The sequence below is a fragment of the Neodiprion pinetum genome, chromosome 2 (assembly GCF_021155775.2).
Source record: "Neodiprion pinetum isolate iyNeoPine1 chromosome 2, iyNeoPine1.2, whole genome shotgun sequence".
Taxonomy (NCBI): Eukaryota; Metazoa; Arthropoda; class Insecta; order Hymenoptera; family Diprionidae; genus Neodiprion; species Neodiprion pinetum.
The window spans coordinates 16,160,559-16,180,421 of NC_060233.1; the positions used below are offsets into that span (position 1 = coordinate 16,160,559).

Here is a 19,863-nt window from a genome sequence, read left to right on the forward strand (position 1 = left end):
TTCAAACGATTGAGTAAATTTGTTCAGATATGGAAAACTGGGAGATAATGACACCATTATTATTGTGTCGGCATCGTTTTAACTATTTTAACTTTCTTAAACCCCTCCTTTAACCCATTTTAATCGTTTGACTTGTGCATTGTGAATATCTCATTGTTAATATTTAATAATATTCAAACCTTATACACCTACACTGTTTAACAATGGGAGAAAATGCCAATGTCTTTATCATCTTATATGAAGAACCATCGCTCTCTATTTTGAATTTTATGAAATTGACCAGTGTTTTAATCCTCTTTCTTATACAAGGTAAATTACCCCTTAAGGTCTATATACTTTTTTAATCGTAATAGATATACTGAATGTTCTCTCCAATGTAAAATAGATAATAACTCCTAATATTAGTATATCCATGGATGTTAATGTCTTACTGGTGGAATTTATGTACTTGACAGTTAAATAAAAAATTGATCGTTCCGAGGAGGGCCCCTACCCGGGCTGAAACGTTAAGGAAAATATACGTAATACATTCAATGACCGCTCACCAAAATTAACTACTACGTTATCTACGAGGTCGAGAATCTTAATCCTTCATACCCTGGTGATGCCTAGAAGGGGCCTCTTTTTAATTGGGGATACCTAAACAATTTTCTACACTGGGTCTCATCTATTTTTTCAATAACGTGATTGAAAAAATTCACACCGTTGGGAAGTTTAAATTGTTTTAAAAGATTGAGCGTGGGGTAACGTTTTTTGAGCTCGTTTTCGCGTTCCTTCAACGAGTCTAGTAGCAGGCGACACGCGTTATACGGCAGGTGCAACAGTTCGGGATCTTCGATGTCGTCGAGTTCTTGCGTTTTAAATTTTTTGTCAATTACAACGTATTCGTCCTTCATTTCATTTCTAACGAGAGCGATGCACGTTGGACACATGTTGAAAATTTGTTCATTCACTCGAGCGACGGTTGCAATTACGGTGCTCAATTGTTCATATTTGAGGTTCAGTATTCGTTGCGATTCTCTATTTTGAATTTTCAGCTCGTCGTTCTGTTGATTTATCGAATCGTTCAATTCCTTGTATGGATTATTATTCAGATCGGTAATTTCATATTTACCCGTTTTACGAATCGAGGGCAGAACCTCGGCGCAGACCCACTCGGCGAAAGCCTCTGAGCGTGGTTTGCGTGGACGAATAATGAAAAAATTCATTCCCGCCTCGTTAACGAACGTTGTTTTTGGATGCATATTCGGAATGTGACGATATAAAGTTAAACCCGATGTAAAATTTTCGTACGAAGCGCAGTATTTTTTATCAATGGTTTCATAAATACTTTGATTTGTAAAATTCTCCATTTCGAGAGCCCGAGCCAAATCGACACCCTTGAACCAAACATTTCCCAATGGGTCTAAGATTATGGCTACTTCGACATAATTAAACACGAACAGCGAATCTAATTTTCGATGTTTTCTTGCGGGATCTTCCGCGTCTAATTTGCGGTTTTTGCGCATTCGTTCAGTCGACGTAGTTTTCATGCGCTCCTTTTTTATTTCGCTCGACATTTCTTCGTTTGCTTGTGTATGCAAAAATAGTTTGTTGACAGACACGTAATTATTACAGTTAGTCTGTCATACGCGCTATAGCCGTAATCTAATCTGTGGTTCAAAGGTCAGAATGGTCTTTGAAGACGATATGACATCGACGTATCGTCAGATTCGTACGCAGAATCGTTTTTTGAAACGAGTTGATCGACAGAATGAAAAATTGGCTTCGGAAAAAAATAACGTTCCTAATGCTGTAAATATATTAAACAAAGTGAATGAACAACTACCCCGCCATTCTTATAAATCTGGATACAATGTAATAGAGACTACGCAACCCGTCGTAAACATAGCAATCAATTTACTAGATGAATAACATTCTTTTGTTTTACAATGAATGTCACAATTTTCAACTTCACTTACTCCACGTACACTAAGTACTAAAATCGTCAAGGTTATCGGAGATAACGACAATGGGTTACAATCGAACAACAATCTGTAACTATTGAAGTATAAATATTACTTGTGAATTTAATTAATGGGTATAAATGTCACGTTTGGGATCGTTTACTAGTGAAAATTGTTGAAGACCGTTCTGGTCGAAAGATAAGGTAATCAATGGCTATATTTGGTTTGTGGGTACAATTAATTCTGTATTCGTGAAGCAAGGTGCAGAATTTGCAACTTACTAGAATTTTCGAAAAGCGATAATTTGGTGATAATAAAAAGAAATATAAAATATTTGCGTGTAGCAGGTAACACTAATAAACGAGATTTTTAGGAATACAATCTCTTAGCTCGACGCAAAGGCTTTGAGCGTACCACGAGACTATATAGGCGGCTCAGAGATGTTCATGTTTCTCGTACGTGACTCAATTATTAATCGTGTTAGTGTCCCTGTTAGATAATTAATAGGCTTCTTCGGGTTAGAGAAATTAGAAGATTCTCACTGATAAGTTTTTCCATTGTTATTTTTTTGCGCTGTTTTGTTCACTTTCTGTCTTGACGGAAAAAGAAGATACTAAATGCAAATAACGTCTCGAGTTCTCGAAATAGAAAATCTCGAGTCGTTCGGTGGATAGAAGTATTAAAGACTTTGTTCTGTGACAATTTAGAGAAGGACGAAGTGAAGGAGGAAGGATAAAGAACAAATTTTGGATGTAAGATGGAGATTCATTATTCAATATCTTATACACCATGATACCTAAAAAATATTGGCGTCTTTGCCTGACGATTAATCACGCGTAACCACGCGACTGGTATACACTGGTAACCAGAGAGAGGGAGAGGGAGAGGGAGACAGAGAGACAGAGAGACAGACAGAGCTCTGTCTGGAATCTTTTAATTACTCATTTCATTAAATTTCAATTTCCAACCTTCGTTAATCATATAAATATATGCACATTCGATCATCCATTTCATTACTCCTGCACTAACAAAAATAAGAAACGGAAGTATTAGGGAAAAATAATAACATCTCAAAGCAGACCATTTGTTCATATTTATTGCATTTAATATTACACACTCATACTTTTATTCATACAATCGTACACAGAGTAAAATACGCCGTGGAATATCATTACAATTGATCAAGTATCACACAACCAGAATTCAAGTTCGGTAGATTGAGGGAATTAACACGTGTCAGTATGTATAATCGTCTTTTATAATAGCGGGAATAGTTTGAAAATTAGAAATAAATTGTAAATCACTCAGCTCTTTGTTCTATACGTAGCAGCAGCTTCGTCGTGTGATTAACCAGTTGTTATTGGTGTTCGATGGCATCATATGATTTTCGACATCGTTTTTAAAGTTTTGGGATGAGGTAAACCACCTTTTTCCACGTCGTGTACGTGTTGACTCAGCGATGACACAGGTTGCAAAAATCACGATTATGTCGACTGCGTAACTTCGTTTTTTATTATTTAACGACATGTTATTGTTCACGGGAGAGTTTGAATAGTGATGAAAATGTGGTAGATTCGGTAAAATGGGATTGATGAAGATTAGGTGACTGCCACGGGGAATTGAGGATTATTCGGCAGGGCGTCTTCCCGTAGTCTTCGTCTTCTCGGCCTTTCCTTCCGTCTGACACCTGAATCAAGGTGGCTGTGTGACGGAACTAGTCAACATCAGCTATCATTATGGGGGTCAAGTTTAGCGCACACTTTTCAAATTCCGTATTATCGTCACACCATTCGTAACTCCAAATCTCTGGATCGTACTGCGGCATAATTTTTAAACGTTCCTTCAGGCTGCAACTTGATCGTTTCTGGAACGAAGTTCAAGATTGAGACGAAAGCCACAACAGGAGTCCCCATGTCGATTTAAGGTTTTACTGCGGGAGGTACACCGTAGTACCAGGGGTAACCTTCAGAATCTTGTTGGTATATCTGGTACTCAATCGAGGACATGATGAGACCTATCAGCATCGCGAAGCTCACGACAATAGCAATTGCGATGGCTTTGACATTCGTCGAAAATAAAACTCCAACAGAAGACCACGTGACACCAGTAAAGATTAAGTGACCCAAGTATTTTACGAAAATGAGTATGAAAATTATTACAGGAGCTTTTGCATCTATTAATTACACTTGTCGTTAACTTTACAAATTATGTGTTTCTCATTCACCGTATTGAATTCGGTACAAATTTTATTTCATTCGGAGCATCTCTGACTCGGAAGTACAAGCGTTTTTTTATTTGAAACGATTGCGAGTGTAGCCTCGTTGACGAACGTCGTTTTTATGTATGAAGCGTAGTATTTTTTCATAAATATTTTGATTAGCAAAATCTTCCATTTCGAGAGCCCGAGCCAAATCGACACTCTTGAACCAAACATTTCCCAACGCGTCTAAAATTATGTCTACTTCAACGTAATTAAACATGAATAGCGAATCTAATTTTCGATTTTTTCTTTCGGGATCTTCCACGTCCAATTTACGTTTCTTGCGCATTCGTTTGGTTGAAGTAATTTTTGGGGCAATGATTAAATTTATTTAAACATTTTGCTACAAATATCCTTATATATACAGAAAATAATTTTGTTTTCCGTGTAAATATTATTATTCTTCTTGCACAATATTTGCTACAAATACCCTTATATATGAAAGAACATATTATTTAAACGTACAATAATTTTACAGTTTGTTCGTTGTTCTCGCTCAATGCATCAAATTCATCGTAGATTAATTTATTCTTAAATACAACATGCAACAGTTTTGCCATTTCGCGTGTTCACGGGATAAACTGGTTAATTCTTTGCATACAAACTTCGTAGCAAATTTTATGAACATCTATCTGACAATTTGGTCCGCAACGTTGAAACTATGCAATGAAAATTTATATTCTGTACAATGAACACAAAATATAATACAACATAACATTCTACGAATAACTCACTACGAAACCAGATCTATGGGGTTACAACAAGCATGTTGCGGCAACGAGTATTGTCCCTTCAATCATATGTGCTCCCCCAAGTGTTCATTTCCGGAGCACTGAATTGTTCAGAAATCGAGAACAGGGCTGACATGAAATATGCGCGATACTTTAGGTTGGACCGTCAGTTTCTTCAACAATAAGACGTTAACGTTTTCTTCCCGTCGCTCGTTCCCTGAATTCTCAGATTCCCCGTCCTTCAGGCAAGTGTTTCAATTATTGACCTGTATTGTTTGTTTCCGTTTGACCCTTAATTATAAAATGACCAAAAAATGAAATTTTAGTGTCAACCCTCTATAGCAGTTGGTTTTACAGTCATCGAGATTCGCAATTTGTGCCGTCAATTTATAATTTTTGATTACCTATAAAAGGGTCAATATAACTGCGTCTGAACGTATCGGTAACTGGTAAACTTACTTCACAGCTGTCTAAATATAGGTATATGCAACGATGAAGGTGAAATAAAAAAAGGTTGGTCAAATTTTACTGCCGTTTATTGATACAAATATGCAGTTACATCGATAAACTTTTGGTATCGTTTTGTCCTTGCGGACAAAATTCTCTTGACGCGCTTGTTACTTAACAATACCCATTGTGTTGGAATTGGTATCCTGCAACAGATGGATAGATGTTGTTTTTTATTTACAATTCATTCGTCCAAAGTCAATGAAAAATAAAAACTTACGTCCGCCTTTTCTGTTTTCCGCATTCATTTGAGCAACACTATTAAAGTTTTGAGGGCCACCGCTTCTCAAATCTTTTGCACAAATTGCTGCGTGAGCGTATTGAAGGACGCTCAATAAAAGTACAAACAGAAACGCCAACTTCATCTTGTAATTCGCAAAGTGTGTACTCGACTTACTGAACGGTGATCGACTATGGATAGGCGTCGATATGCGCGGTATTTAAAGCTTTCCATGTGTGACCCGAAGGAGCGGAAAGAAATTACAGATAAAAGATAACCCCGTTTATGCGAACACTTCTCCGAACTCGAGCATTTTTTTTAACGCCACCCGTTTCTCGGAAATTCCATGCAGAGATAAAAAGTTGGTACATATCGGGTTTGATAAGAAGAAGTAATGCTGTGTATTACATACGACCTGCTATAAATAGGAACAATAGATCGAAGGTCAGTTTTTACTCGCGTCATATAAGTAATCCAATCTGTGGATCAAAGGTCGGAATGATATCGTTGTAATACTGCTGCGCGGGATTAACCCGTTCCACTCGAGCGGTGCCGATGCGGCACTTCTCAAAGTTTGTTGTTTTCGACATATGAATGAATAAACGGGTGAAATTTTATTATTTGTATACGCTTGTTTGTTTATAAATGTTTTTAAAGTACCGGTAAAACGTTTACCTAATTTGGCCGAAATCGACTCGAGTTGCTGTTCACGCAAACGAAAAAGGCCTCGAGTGCAAGGGTTGATATTTCGTGTGGCCGGAGCTGCGATGGCACTACGACTGGTCGTAATCCAATCTTCGGATCAAAGGTCGAATGATATCGGCTGGATACCACGGAAATACGTGCTGCGTAGAAAACGTAGTTATTTTGATCGGTCCAAAAAATTATATGTATATTAATTAAACTTTACAGTGTTTTTCATTCACTGTATTGAATTCGGTACAAATTTTGTATCATTCGGCGCATGTCCGACTCGGAAGTACATGCGTTTTTTATTCGAAACGATTGCGAGTGTACTCCCTTGCCTCGCTCCAACGTCTCGTGTAGAAAGTTTTTTGGGCGACAATCGGGGTCAAGTTAATTTTCCGCAACAATATGTGGGCCCAAATGTGGTCACCAGTATTGGGGTAATACAGATTTTTTCTTTCGGCCCTATATTGGATGACAAATCGGGGCCAACATTGCATTCCAAACTGGGGCCTATATTGGATATCAAACTACACCACAAAAACAAGTTTGTTATTTTATTTATCCCTGGAATAATCAGGCATACAGAGCTCAAAAAAATACAAAAAATGCATTATCTTTCTTTCTACGGTCGTACGGAAGTCAGTTCTTAAGATAATTCGAAAAACTTTTTTGTCTTCCAGAGAGGAAGTCCGCAGCTTTCAAATGCTTTTTGTTTGACACGGTTTCGACAATGAGTCTAATCACAATAAAACATTAAATAAAATGACAATTTCTTACTCCTTTTGCATTGGCACTCCCCTCAAGAACGAATTGAAAAATAGCGCTAACGTCATGGAACACCACAAGTCACGTCTGAAGCACGAAGTCGACTCTCTGTGAGATTTCCCGTCTCGAGTTTTCAGCCAATTTCCATTGAATTTTTTTTCCCGTCAAAATAATAATGCAAGTAACGACACAATTATCTACGTTGAACAGGAAGAGTTTCGGGAACAGTTGTAGCGCTAATAAATACCCCACCACAGGTCTATATTGCAACGTATACGATTTTTGCTGGAGCTCTTATAGCTCTTCCGAACAATCGTATGTTATTGTGATTTGTTTACCGCTACGAGCTGAAGCTGTAAATAGGTACATTATCAAGAATATTGCGGCCTCCTTTTGTTGGGCTAAAGTAACGATAGATCTTGCCGAACCGAAACATCCTATTCTAGTTAGCTAGGTTGTTTTCACAGACTCGGGTTCGTTACACCAGAGCTGCTTTTCAAAGATTCGAAATTCTCATTTAGATCTGCAGTTTGCAAGACGCAGGATCTTTGATCCGTTCCTGCAACGCGCAGGACTCCTAGGTTGAATCCCGAACTTCTGGACAAAAGACGTGGATGTGTTAAACCAACGCTTCTGCTATCGCTGTTTGCGAACTCAGGTTCTTATGCCAGAGACGCCTTCCTCATCCAACCTGATACGATATCAGCCGTTGGTGTGCCTGATTATTCCGAATGCAAGAACTGCCCTCAGACCAGGGGTTTCAAGCCGTGGCTGCCTGTCAGATTGAGACTTGAAGTTAAGAGGCGCTATGCCATAGAAACTTGGAAATATATTTCTCAAAGCTAAATCAGCGTACAGCCTCCTGGTGAGACTGCCTCTTTTACAATATGACTCAATGAGCGCTATGCTACATCTGGCCAGGAGTACCCGCAAAGCACCTTTGTTGATACGAAATCGGACAGGTCAATTAGCAAAAGTTCCGTTGCCGCTGTCGAACCAGTCCAGTCAATCTGTGTTCAAAAAGGGGGTAACCGTGGATTTTGGGAAGGCAGCCATTTTTTTTTTTTTTCGTATCGTAGCAGCGTCAGCCGTGAGTGTAAAACCAAGTTTTCGAGACGGGGGGTGTTGTCATTCGGCCGCCATCTTGAAATTAATGATGTAATTCTTTTTTTGATATTATATCTCCGTAACCGTGAGGGTTCTACCGGGTTGCGGGTCATCTCCGGTAGAAACGTTCTTTGTCTATGAGATATTCCGTGTCACCGCCGATATGAAACACGTTTGTATCGGCAGATAACAGCGAAAGACAATCGTCCTCGATATCTTCTTCATGCAGTAACGTTAAAACGTCCAGCACGGCCCTTCCGAACGAAGGAGAATTGCGTAGTTTCGCAAAGAATACTAGTGAATTAGGCCTACAGGGGATACCACACAAAAAAAAAAAAAAAAACGCGCCTACGACTCTACCTCGACGGTGGTGTGGAAAAGAGTCCAATGTTAATATTATATTGGCCAAAACAGAAAATAATAATTTAAAACATAACATCATAATACAACAAAATACTACTCGAAATGAAATGAACAACAATTTCTTAATATCTACGTATCTCACTTGTCCTTAACTCTCTTCCCTCCGCAGCGCTAACAAATCAATAAAAACAAGCCAATTAAAAAAAAAAAACAATAGTTCAAATTGTTTGTTAAGAAATGCTCTATTAAAAAGCTAAGAAGCATTTTGATTGTAGGATTTGAAATTTCTGAGTTATCTCACCTTAAAGTACTTCATCTCCTTATTTATCGTCTTTTTCTGCTCATAATTGGTTTATTATCGATTTTAGGCGAGCAAGTTATAGATAATTGTATAAACTACAAAAATGCTCTTCACAAAATTTTTGTCAGCCTCACGGTTACGGAGATATATCAAAAAAAGAGTTACACCCTTAATTTCAAGATGACGACCACATGACAACACCCCCCGTCCCGAAAACTCGATTTACAATCACTGCTGACACCCCCTACGATACAGAAAAAAAAAATCACTGCCTACCCAAAATGCACGGTCAAATCACACGGATTGACTGGACTAAACGTCAGGTCAGGCTAGTCGACTGTCGTTACCGCTGTTGCGTTGTTCATCTCTGTCCATTTGAGTCCGTCTCGGTCACCACCATCCTCGTGTCACGTCGGTTTCTCCCGTTCATTTTCGGTTGCGCTTCTCACGTACGTAACTCAGTTGGCAACGCGTGGTGTTGACCAGCCGGTCCTTACAATATATATATATACCGATCATACAAGGAATCATCTTTATTTCTGTGCTCTGGACGATTCCTTGTACGCGGAATGAGATGGTACGAAATAATATTCACAGCAGAGAACATCACAGATCATATTGATACTGAATATTATTTCGAATTGTCCATCCGGCGAGGGATAAGAACTTGCATTTTTGTCGTACCGAAATGACATGTGTTTGAAGAGCGATGCGAACATCAGCTTACCTTATCCCGTCGCTGATTTCCGTGAAATGAGAGATGCAGAGACGCATGAAAACGTGCTAGTGGAATATCTGCGAATTCAAAATTGGAAGTACAGGTATCTAGAAAATAGACAGTGCTGGTCGTTTCTTTTTTTTTTTAAACATTAATTGCATTCTAATTACACGTCAGAAAGTTAATTGGGGTAGGTTTTTTCAATAATCATAAACTACAAATGTTATTGAGTTCGAATTTCCCGGAAATTACATTTTGTGAATGTATTTGATATCATTTTTTGAACTAATTAAAATCATACTTGAGACATTTGCAGGACATACCAATGAAGTATGATTGTCTTCAAGTATATGAATGGGGAATTTTTTTTTAATCTCGCAGAATGCAGTACAAATTGGATCAGCATTCGACCACTTTTATTGAGGGGGTATCTACAGGAATTTTAGGAAATTCCTGGCCATTTCAATTTACTTTTTTCCTATGCAGGAAAAGTTTTTCAAAATTTAGAGGTTCGAGGAATGCATTTCTCGCATCGCTTAAAGTAGATTCACCTCATCAAATTCGTATTTAAATGTATCAGGCTGAGGCACAGAGTGCGGTTTTAATAGAGTGTAAAAAGGTGAAAATTCATTGCAATCAAGGCTTATAACCTAATTGTTATAGCGTAGCATATGGATTCTTCTGGCATACTCTTCTTGCAAATGCCCACAAATTGTCTTAGGATTTTTTAACAGCTTCATTTTGAAAGAAAACGTATAATTTTTTAGAATCATGACAAAAAATGAGCCGTTTTTCAACATGAAATTTAGGGTATCGCTCCCACGTGAGAATTTGTGCGAAGCCTATGACGATGTGTGAAAAATACTTTTGAAAAACACCGTGTACAGATTCCAGGTAAATCGATCAGAAACTGTAGGAAAAACCTTACGCGCAAATTTAAAAAACCAGGAGTACAGAATGATGCATTCAAAGTTTTAATTTTAAAAGAGGTGCAGTATGCAGATTCATACAAATTAAAAGTTTCCGACCCACAAACATTTTTTTAAGGCTAAACTCAAAAGTAACAAGTTCAGATATTGATTAATTTTTTTACTTTCTCGTTCGATATCTCAATAACGATCAACGGAAGGTGAACAATTCATATGACCTAAACTGTGAAGCGTAAAAACGAAACAAAAAAGTATATGATCGCAATTTCTGCATCTTGACACAGGGCTGAGTTATCGCAAAAACAAAATAAAAAAAAAAACAGATTGGTGGATAAAGCTCATAGGAAATCTTGGGCGACAATTTCAATTTAAGGGGACCCGGTGGTCTAGCGCACGAAAATGACACCTATTTTCACGATTTTTTTTTTGCTATTAAAAATAAAAAAAACGATGTTTTAACTTTTCGAGCTTATTACTACGTTTATTAATCAAACAAAAAAATTTTTTTTTCCTTCTAAAAACAATATTTATTATTATAAAAATGCCGCTAAAGATGACCCTCTCGAAAAATCGGATCCGGACTGCGGAGGTGATTTCGAGACTTCTACTCATCAGAAACAAAAAATTCAAAGACATTCTTAATCAGAAAGAGTGCAGTTATGGTCGGAACTAGAACAAATCGGAAAAATTGAAAATTGACAAAATGGCGGGCGTTGAAAAAAAAAGTTCGTAAAATCGGGTTTTTTTCACTAGTTTTTTAGTGTAAACAATAGGAAATTATTTATATAAAATTATGATTCTAGTTCCGACGATAGCCATACATGTTGTGAACAACATATCCAAATTTCAAGTCATTCGGTTGAATAGTTTTTTTATTTTCACCCCCGCAGTGCCGAAAAAAGTCGTTTCGAGATAAATGAGTTTAAAGTTTGAGGTACAGATATTTTCAAAAATTGAGCAAATTTTGAATACTTACAGTTAATCCGCGATTCCGGCACCATAGAGGATCCCTTCGGAACGTTTGTATTCCAAAGGGATTATATTGTATTCGGTTACAAATGTAAAGGTAAAATGCGGAGAAGGGTCGGGAAGCTGCCGCGCTCCGAGTGCTGAACCCGTTAGGAGCGCGCGGACCGCTCTCTACCTGGAATGGGCTGTAGAAGCTACAATATTGGGAATTTCCGCATGAAAATTTCACAGTATATTCTTAAGATACTATACTTTCGAAATATCGAAAAAAAAAAATCGATTTTTTGAAATTTCTAGACCACCGGGTCCCCTTAAGCTTTTCTGAGTCCCCCCTACACACTGTATGAAAATTAGCCTCCTCGGTTATTTGCGTTTATTAACCTTTTTTTACGATCGTGTCGAGAGGAAATGAACTTTGGTATTGGAAACGATACCACTTGCTTTTCGTTGATTTCGATGATTGGGGCTGGGACTAGGTCTGCGTGCTCGATAAGATGTTTGAAAATTACTTTTATGAATTTTGTTAGGATCGGTGGTTGAATTACTTACTTACGAAATCAAAGTTCAGAACACAGTAACACGATGTTTATTTATTGAAATGATTAGATTAGAAACTTTACAACAAAATGTTTACGACATGAAATGATTAAATTTGAAGTACACAATAACGAAGGATGAGAGTACTTGACTTCACGTGAAGGTCTGAATGTAACTAGGTCTTACAAAAGAGATGGTATGAATTCCCAGGAAAGGATTCTTACAAATTATGCGTTTAACAAAAGTGAGAGAACTTTGGAGAACCGCATTAAATGAATGCACAAATTAAAAGTACTGCTCTGTTCGAAAGCATAAATTACAGTCTCCTCTATTCAGACGCAAAAACTGAAGTAGTGACACTTGTTGAAAAGAGTCTCCCTTTGAGTTGGCAAAAGTCTGGCAAACCTTCGGATTGACTTCCAACAAATTCCAGAGAGTGAAACCAATCAAGAAGAAGAAAAAATGTTTCGCGTCTTTGAATTTGCCCATACATTCCTACCCCCAGACTTCACACGGGTGTAGGTGACAGTCCCCTCTTATTTTGTGTTCATACTTAAAAATTAACCTATTCTATTATTGCGGCATCCTACCCATAACGCATACTATTCGATGGATGGTTTCATTGCACTGCATGTGCGCGTCGAACGTGTTATCCTGAAAAATACCTTCCAGTATTTTCGGGCATTTATTTGATCTTCAGGAAATATTTCGAGAATTCCTCTGACGCACGCGTGTAGGCGGCTCACCTGAATTATTGTTAAGACTACCTATTTTATGACGAAGGAAGGAAAAAGACAAACGTAAGGTCGTATGTAGGCTACTTTATGTCGTTGCGTTTGATATTATTTTTTGAGATGATGAAAATTTTTGAATACTCCTCCTGAAATCAGCGAATCCTCATGTTTCAAAGATTTTTGCGTCGTTCACGCAAAAAACACAAAAATGGTAGATGTGACCTTATTCTTTATTTTTCATTTGTCAAGAAACAACATTTGCCTGTAAGTGCGATGCAGAAAAATATATTTTGGTCCCGAAAGGGCGTGTCCGCCAATTATAAGGCCTTTTACCTTCAATAATTTTTGTCGTCAATTTTAGTGTAGTTATGCGTTTCGAACTAATCCGTAGTGAATGGCACAAAAAACAGAAGAAAGATTTGTGTACCACGAAACTGATTATCAAGTTGACATGCATTTTCTCTAACTTGACTTGATTCGTTCGATTATAATTCCAGCTGGCGAATACCACCACTCTTCCAGACCGACCTAAGTACCTGAGCTTAGCTAATTCACTTACCGAATTCTCCGGTTATGATCGTAACGTAACGATCCTTTGCTGTCTAAAAATCTTTACATGAGAATCTGGCGCCCGACGATCTCCTCAACCGATTGTTTAAGGTCGATTTGGGAAATTCACCGAAGATTCGACGGTACCCCTCAACTGAGGATGACAAAAAAACGTCGTTACGGTATGAACTCGTCTGGCTTACGTACGTCACTATTCTTCTTTCTCCTCGACAAGCACGGAATGATGAGAAAAATTTCAGTAGTGGATACGTGACGCGACCTGAATAATTAGATGAGAAGTAGAAAGTGAAACACTGCACTCGTGAGAGACGTCCGGAAAAACAGAATCTCAGTTGACGAATTGAGGATGTTCCGAAATTTAAGAGACGTATGGAATGGCGAAATGGTCGAAATAGGGATGTTATGAGAAGTAACTGTCAACAACGAGAGACTGACTTATAATGAAAATAAGGCATTTCAGAGAAATCTATTTCAGAAATGAACTGCATGAATTCGAGAAATACGAAAATTAGTATTGGTACTCGACTGACCTTGGTTGGAGGAGCCAAAATTGAGCCGATGGTCATTTGGAAATCACCAACAGAATCTTATATTTTTATTTGATAGAAGTTTTTTGGTATCATTAGACAAACTTCATTGCTTGTCAGGTTTGAATTCTGACAGATGGATCAACACCAGAATGAGAAAACGTGATTGTTCATACATCGCTGAATGTTAGTTTGAGATGACCATTGCGGAATTCGAAATAATCGTTGTATTGCAGAAATCATCAAAACATCAGTTTTCCTTCGCAAATTCTGAGTTGCCTTTGACTTGGTCTTTGCACCATTAACCAAGATCAGTCGAGTAATACAATTAACACAATATTCAAATTACCAAAAATTCCGTAAGGAATGATATTTTCTGCCCTGTTTTTCAAACACTATACTGTATCCGACGTTTGAAAACTATGTATCGTTGAGACCAAAGAGATGCTTGCAGTTTTTTGTGTACAATTCAGAAATTATGTCAAGTTTCAGACGAATCGCTGGGTCACATGGGGATAGCTTCATCCAGGCAACTGAAGCTTCTGCGCAAACCTTCAATTTGAATTTTTGACACAGCAACGGCTGCTTGTGCTAATTATTCGACTGTATTGACTTGTATATCTCGGCTGATACCTTTTTGGCATCACATATTAAATAGCGCATCGAAAACGAGGGAGCAGCTGAAAGTTTTACCGGGTATTACACAATACATGAATGTGCATTGCGCAAAAGTAGCCGCGTATAATAGAGGTTTGGATGATGGAGACATTGTGAGGAGAAAGAAAAAATTGATGATCAAGACGCGATAAGAAAATGTATTCAACTGACTTACGATTCAATCCGGAGAAACCGTTTCCGATTATGCAACAAAAAGTGTGGTAATAAATTTAACCATGTCTAACGATACGAGTTCTCGGGTACCATTTTAATCACGAGTGTGCAGTGCTGTGGGACAATTCAAATGATGAAATTTCACGAAAAGCGTCTAAGAATAGGTAAACGGTTTAGTAACATCTGGTAGACCCAGTCCTCAAAATTTTCTCGGTGATGAAATTTTGGATTCTAATTCTACAATGGCTGGCTGGGCCCCGCGACTCCCGCCGGAACCTGTGATAACTGCACAGCTCCGAATCGAACGACAGCATAATTTTCTAACTTTTCCTCAGGCTGCACCTCGATCGTTTTTGGAATGAAAATCAAGACTAAGATGAAAGCGACAACAAGAGTCCCCATGTCGATGTAAGATTTTACTGCAGGAGGTACATCGACGTACCAGGGATGATATTCAGGATCTTTTTGATACATCTGGTACTCAATCCAGAACACGATGGTACCTATCAGCATTTCGAAGCTGACTATAATAGCAATGGCGATGGCCCTGACATTCGTCGTGAATGAAACTCCTACAGAAGACCACGTGACACCAGTAAAGATGAAGTGACCCAAGTATTTTACAAAAATGAGTACCGAAATTATCACAGGAGCTTGTATCCAAATTCCGATTAGAGTTGCCATGAAACTGATGGAAATCACTGCCAACAGAGATAATTTCTTCGAAAATAGGATTATAGCAATAGCCAGAATGATAGTGAAGACTATTGATGCGAAACGAACAATCAAAACATGAAAAATTCCACTATTTTCCATCACTGCTTGTATAAATGATGCATTGTTATGCTGTCCAATGCCCCATTTTATCAATATTAACAAAAAAATCATTCCGAAACTGTGAATATTTTTCATTTCGGTGATTTCCCTCAGTTTGTCTTTCCGTTGCTGCGTATACCTCACCACTCGCGAATTGTCACCGGGTTCCGGTATCAGTTCTGCTTTTCTGACGTACCTCAATCCGGTATAAAAACTGAGAGACTGTTCAGTTTCTCTGCGCCTATCTCTCGAATTCAAGTAATAGGGCGTCTCAGGGCACAGTAAAATTATTGCAATGTATAATACTGTTCTGATCAAGATAGTTACACCATGTGCAACCTGATATGCCCGAAAACTGTCAAAAATTTGATAGACCGATAGCACAAAAAATCCTATCATTTGAACAGTTACCAGTGGAAGTACCATTGCGGTTTGGCGAATATTGGTGCTAGTAACTTCCGAAATGTAAAGAAAAATAGCAGTGCAGGTGAAACCGAGATGAAACAAATAAACGAAGATCAGAATCTCTCTTAAGATTTGCGGAAGAAATCCACCGATTGCAACTATTTCAAGTACAGCGAAAAATGATGACGCTAACATAGTTTTCTTACGTCCACAAAAATCAGAGCAGACTGCTGCGAGAATCGCACCGCCTGTGACTAAGATGACACTAGGCACGAGGTAAATGAACTCGAAATATCTTTCTGTGGACTGCAGATTCAGGTGATACCAAATAGCGCCGGTGGTTGGATTGAACATTAGAGATGATGCTAAAAAATGAAAAGAAAATTGGAAGATACGTACAATGCAATTAAACTCGAGGAAGGATTACAAAGAATAACTATCGTTTCTGATGGCACGTGACGCACGTCTTCATCGCATGCATATTATTTTCGAAAACCTACCAAACGCTGCAAGGCACTGCTTCCACTGTGATGGCCGAAAGCTGCCTTTTGACTCCATCGTGTACGCAAATTGCTGCGAAAAAAATTTTAACAACGTTATCGTATAAGTGTATCAACGGTGTTTACGGGGTAGGCCCATGTCAGTGGAGTGAAAAGTGATCGTTGCATTTAGTGTTCCCCTTCGACTTGAAATACATTCAGAAGCGGCGGATTTCCGCTCAGAAACAAAAAAAAAGTTTTTCACATTATCTCAAAAATTGACTCCTGTGCGTCTGCTTAAGCGGAGTACGGCAAAAGACAGTTTGAGAATTGGTGGTCACGTTTGAAAGTGAAAGAAATATCCGAAATACAAAAATCAAGACTTTCGAGAATCGTCAATTTATCCTCCGACCTTCTATAGGATAGATTTTTCATAAAATGAAATCTGACTGTGGTGTGATTTTTTTTTTATTGAACTTTGTGTTATTTTGAGACTCTCGAGAACGTTTGTATTATATTCTAAACTAGACAATGCGTAAGGAAATAGTGAGGCGCGAAGCGCCGAACAACGAGGCGCGCAGCGCCGAGTGCCCGAGGCGCGTAGCGCCGAGATGGGGTTGGCGCGCGAAGCGCGCAGGGGCGAAGCCCCTAGTATTCTAAAAAAAAACAGGATTGAATTTAAAATATGCCGCGTAGGAGTTTGGAAAGTATATTGAGAATTCGAAAAAGTTGTGGTTCATATACTCTAGATATTCCGCTCGCCTACAAATGTGGCTACCGTTTTGTAAATTGTCTTTTGCAGAGCTTCACTGACAATGTAACGAACTTACAGGGGTCAATTTCGAAGGTAATCCAAAAAACTTTCGCGACTCAAAGCAGAAACCCGCAGTCTTCAAATGCCTTTTGACCAACTTTATTTCGACCATTACTCTAGTCAGAATGAAACATTGAATAGCATCATCATTTTCTATTACTCTCACACTGAAACTCACCTGATGATCGGAATAAAAAATAGCACCCACGTCGTAGAACACAAAGAGACACGTCTGAGGCACGATGTCGACACTCTTCGAAGTTTTCCTTCCTAAGCTTTTAGCTTCTTTCCTTTGAATATTTTTCCTGTCAAAATAATAACGTCGGTAAAGACACAATAATCTTTGTCGAATGTGAACAGTTTCGTGAGTGGGAGTAGCGCTAATGAATTTTACGCCAGAAGCCTCTATGCATACATGTATATAAAAATATACTCTCACGATGCATTCAACTCATTTATGTGCTCTCGATAATATACTTTGCGCGGAATAATATGTTATGAAACCATATCACAGCAAAGAACGTCAGAGGTCATCTTGATACTGAAAATCTTTCTGAAGTCTTCATACGGCGAGTGATAAAGACCTGAATATTTTTCGAACCGGAGTGACACGTGTTTGAAAAAGTATAAGAGCAACGACTTACCTGATCCCGTTGCAAATGTCCCTTCTTCCCAACGAGTATAGAATGATGTACTCGGTCTTCGTTCCTTGATCAGACCTGACGAGCTTAAGGGGGGAGCAGCTCGTTCTCCACCGACTTTCAACGTAAGACAGTTGACTTTTCGCGGCTTGGCGGTCGAATGACTTGTGGAGTTTTAATCTTCTTACTAATGATGCGCTCTGTTTCCAAAGTAATCTTATCAAGTCAGTTTGTCTAGCGCGTGGATAAAGTAAGAATAACGCCTTATGGTAGTTATAATGAAAAATATGAGTTTGGGACAGTTACGAATGGAGCGATTCGAACTGATCGTGAGATGAGGGACTTAGAAATAAGTCAAAACTTGCGTGTGGATTATTTCTATAACGGAAACTGAAGTTTCATGAAGTGTAAAATTTGATTAAATCAGACAAGTTGAAAGTGCGTGCTGTTTCTTTAAATTGGATGAATTTCCAGTTGCAATCTGGTGTTACAAAGGTATGTTGATAGTGAAACTGCCGAAACGTCAGTGACTCTCTGTTCTCACTGGAATCTTTCTACGGCGAAGCATATTTTAATTACACTCGTGCATGAAGTGTACTCGATCTACCACGAGAGTTCACCGATGTGAGGAGCGACATACGTAACACACTGGATGCCCGTTTTTTTTTTTTTTTAGCTTCTCCGCGATAAATCCGACTATGTAATCGACGACGTATTCCAAGAACTCATTAGCGGTTGCAGGCAAAGTTCACGCAAGAGCCAAAAATTGTTTGAGGTCATCAACAGCATTTTTCTTTTCAATACCCAAATCATATCTGCAGTGTGATCCAGTATTTTTTTCATCATACCTATATAAATTCATTTATCACAATGATTTGGTGTCGCTTCCTTTTGCTTTCCAGATGATACATGCAAAATTTTGGTGTTATATATTTCGCAGTGCTAATGCCAAAAGGGCCTATAATTTTTTTTCTTCATTGCCTAGCGTTACGTAGACTTATTTTCAAGCTAAATATTGATGAAAAAAACATACCACCTAAAATTTTGCTTCAATGTCGAGCTTGAAGAAAAGACTACTGAACGATTGGCAATGAAAAAAAAATTATACGCCCTTTTGGTATTAGCACTGCGATTTCTTCAACGTTTCCATTACATGATGAAACCTGCTGACGTATCAGTAATCGCTTGAACGCCGAAATGAACTACAAAACTGTTAAATTTACGATTAGACACGAACCACTTCACTATCTCACAGCACAAAACAAAAGCTCTAGATCATCTTGGCTCAATTTGTATGTGATAAAGCATTTTAATTAGACTCTTCGTCCTTCAGGGGTTACATGGGTTTCGAAGGTTGAAAAAAGCATATTTGCCCTATTTTTTTGTTAATTACAATATAAGAATTATTTGAATCAAACTTCAGTCATATGAAAGAACAATATTTGAAGGATATTTTATACAAATTTTGTACAATAATTTGAAAAAGTCAGCCGTTCAGAACTGGTTTATGGAAACCCAGTATTTTTGCCGTGGTTCCGATAACTCATACTAGCTTCATTTGAAATCAAAAAAACAAACAATTTTTGGCCGGTCGAGACTAATGAGAAGAATTTCCATAAGCTCTCTTTTCAAGACTTTTACTTCAATTATCTTGAAATTTGGGAGAAATTTGCTCGACATGTTGTACAATTAGATGAAAAACGAAAAAAATAAAATAGATTTTTTGAAAGTTCCATACTCATGTAACCCCTTCACAAAATAATCAAACACCCCGATTTGTGAATTGGTTTGGCGTACACAATCGTCAGCTACAAAACGCACTTCAATTCTTTCTTCATTCCGGGACACCAAACTTCTTCATTTTATGCTCTCAACGGTGCCTTGAATCCCCGGCGGAATGAATTTCTTACGTTATGAAAGTCGAAGACACAGTCGACACAGTGCAAGAATGGCACAGTACCGGCGTTATTTGCAGACTGCCTTGAGTGGAACTTAACGTCACA

General features: G+C 38.2%; 1 protein-coding gene and 1 long non-coding RNA gene across 5 annotated transcripts; both read right to left on the reverse strand.

The window, feature by feature from the left end:
• Positions 1–4,850: 4,850 nt before the first annotated feature.
• Positions 4,851–8,905, reverse strand: LOC124213262 (uncharacterized). 4 transcript variants are annotated; one of them, XR_011176520.1, is made up of 3 exons: positions 5,665–5,868; positions 4,941–5,590; positions 4,851–4,865 (listed from the first exon to the last, which is right to left on the reverse strand). It is a non-coding gene; the product is annotated as an uncharacterized lncRNA (long non-coding RNA). The 4 variants fall into 4 exon arrangements; XR_011176521.1 differs by lacking the exon at positions 4,851–4,865 and having other exon boundaries at positions 5,214–5,228; positions 5,342–5,590; positions 5,665–5,865; XR_011176519.1 differs by lacking the exon at positions 4,851–4,865 and adding an exon at positions 8,891–8,905 and having other exon boundaries at positions 5,456–5,590; positions 5,665–6,509.
• Positions 8,906–12,069: 3,164 nt separating this feature from the next.
• LOC124213258 (solute carrier family 2, facilitated glucose transporter member 4-like) lies at positions 12,070–17,613 on the reverse strand. Its single transcript, XM_046614382.2, has 3 exons — positions 17,398–17,613; positions 16,427–16,499; positions 12,070–16,291 (listed from the first exon to the last, which is right to left on the reverse strand). The coding sequence occupies exons 2-3, from the start codon at positions 16,482–16,484 to the stop codon at positions 14,943–14,945; spliced, it is 1,407 nt and encodes a 468-aa protein (XP_046470338.1). The 5' UTR covers positions 16,485–16,499; positions 17,398–17,613; the 3' UTR covers positions 12,070–14,942.
• Between the last annotated feature and the right edge of the window lie 2,250 nt (positions 17,614–19,863).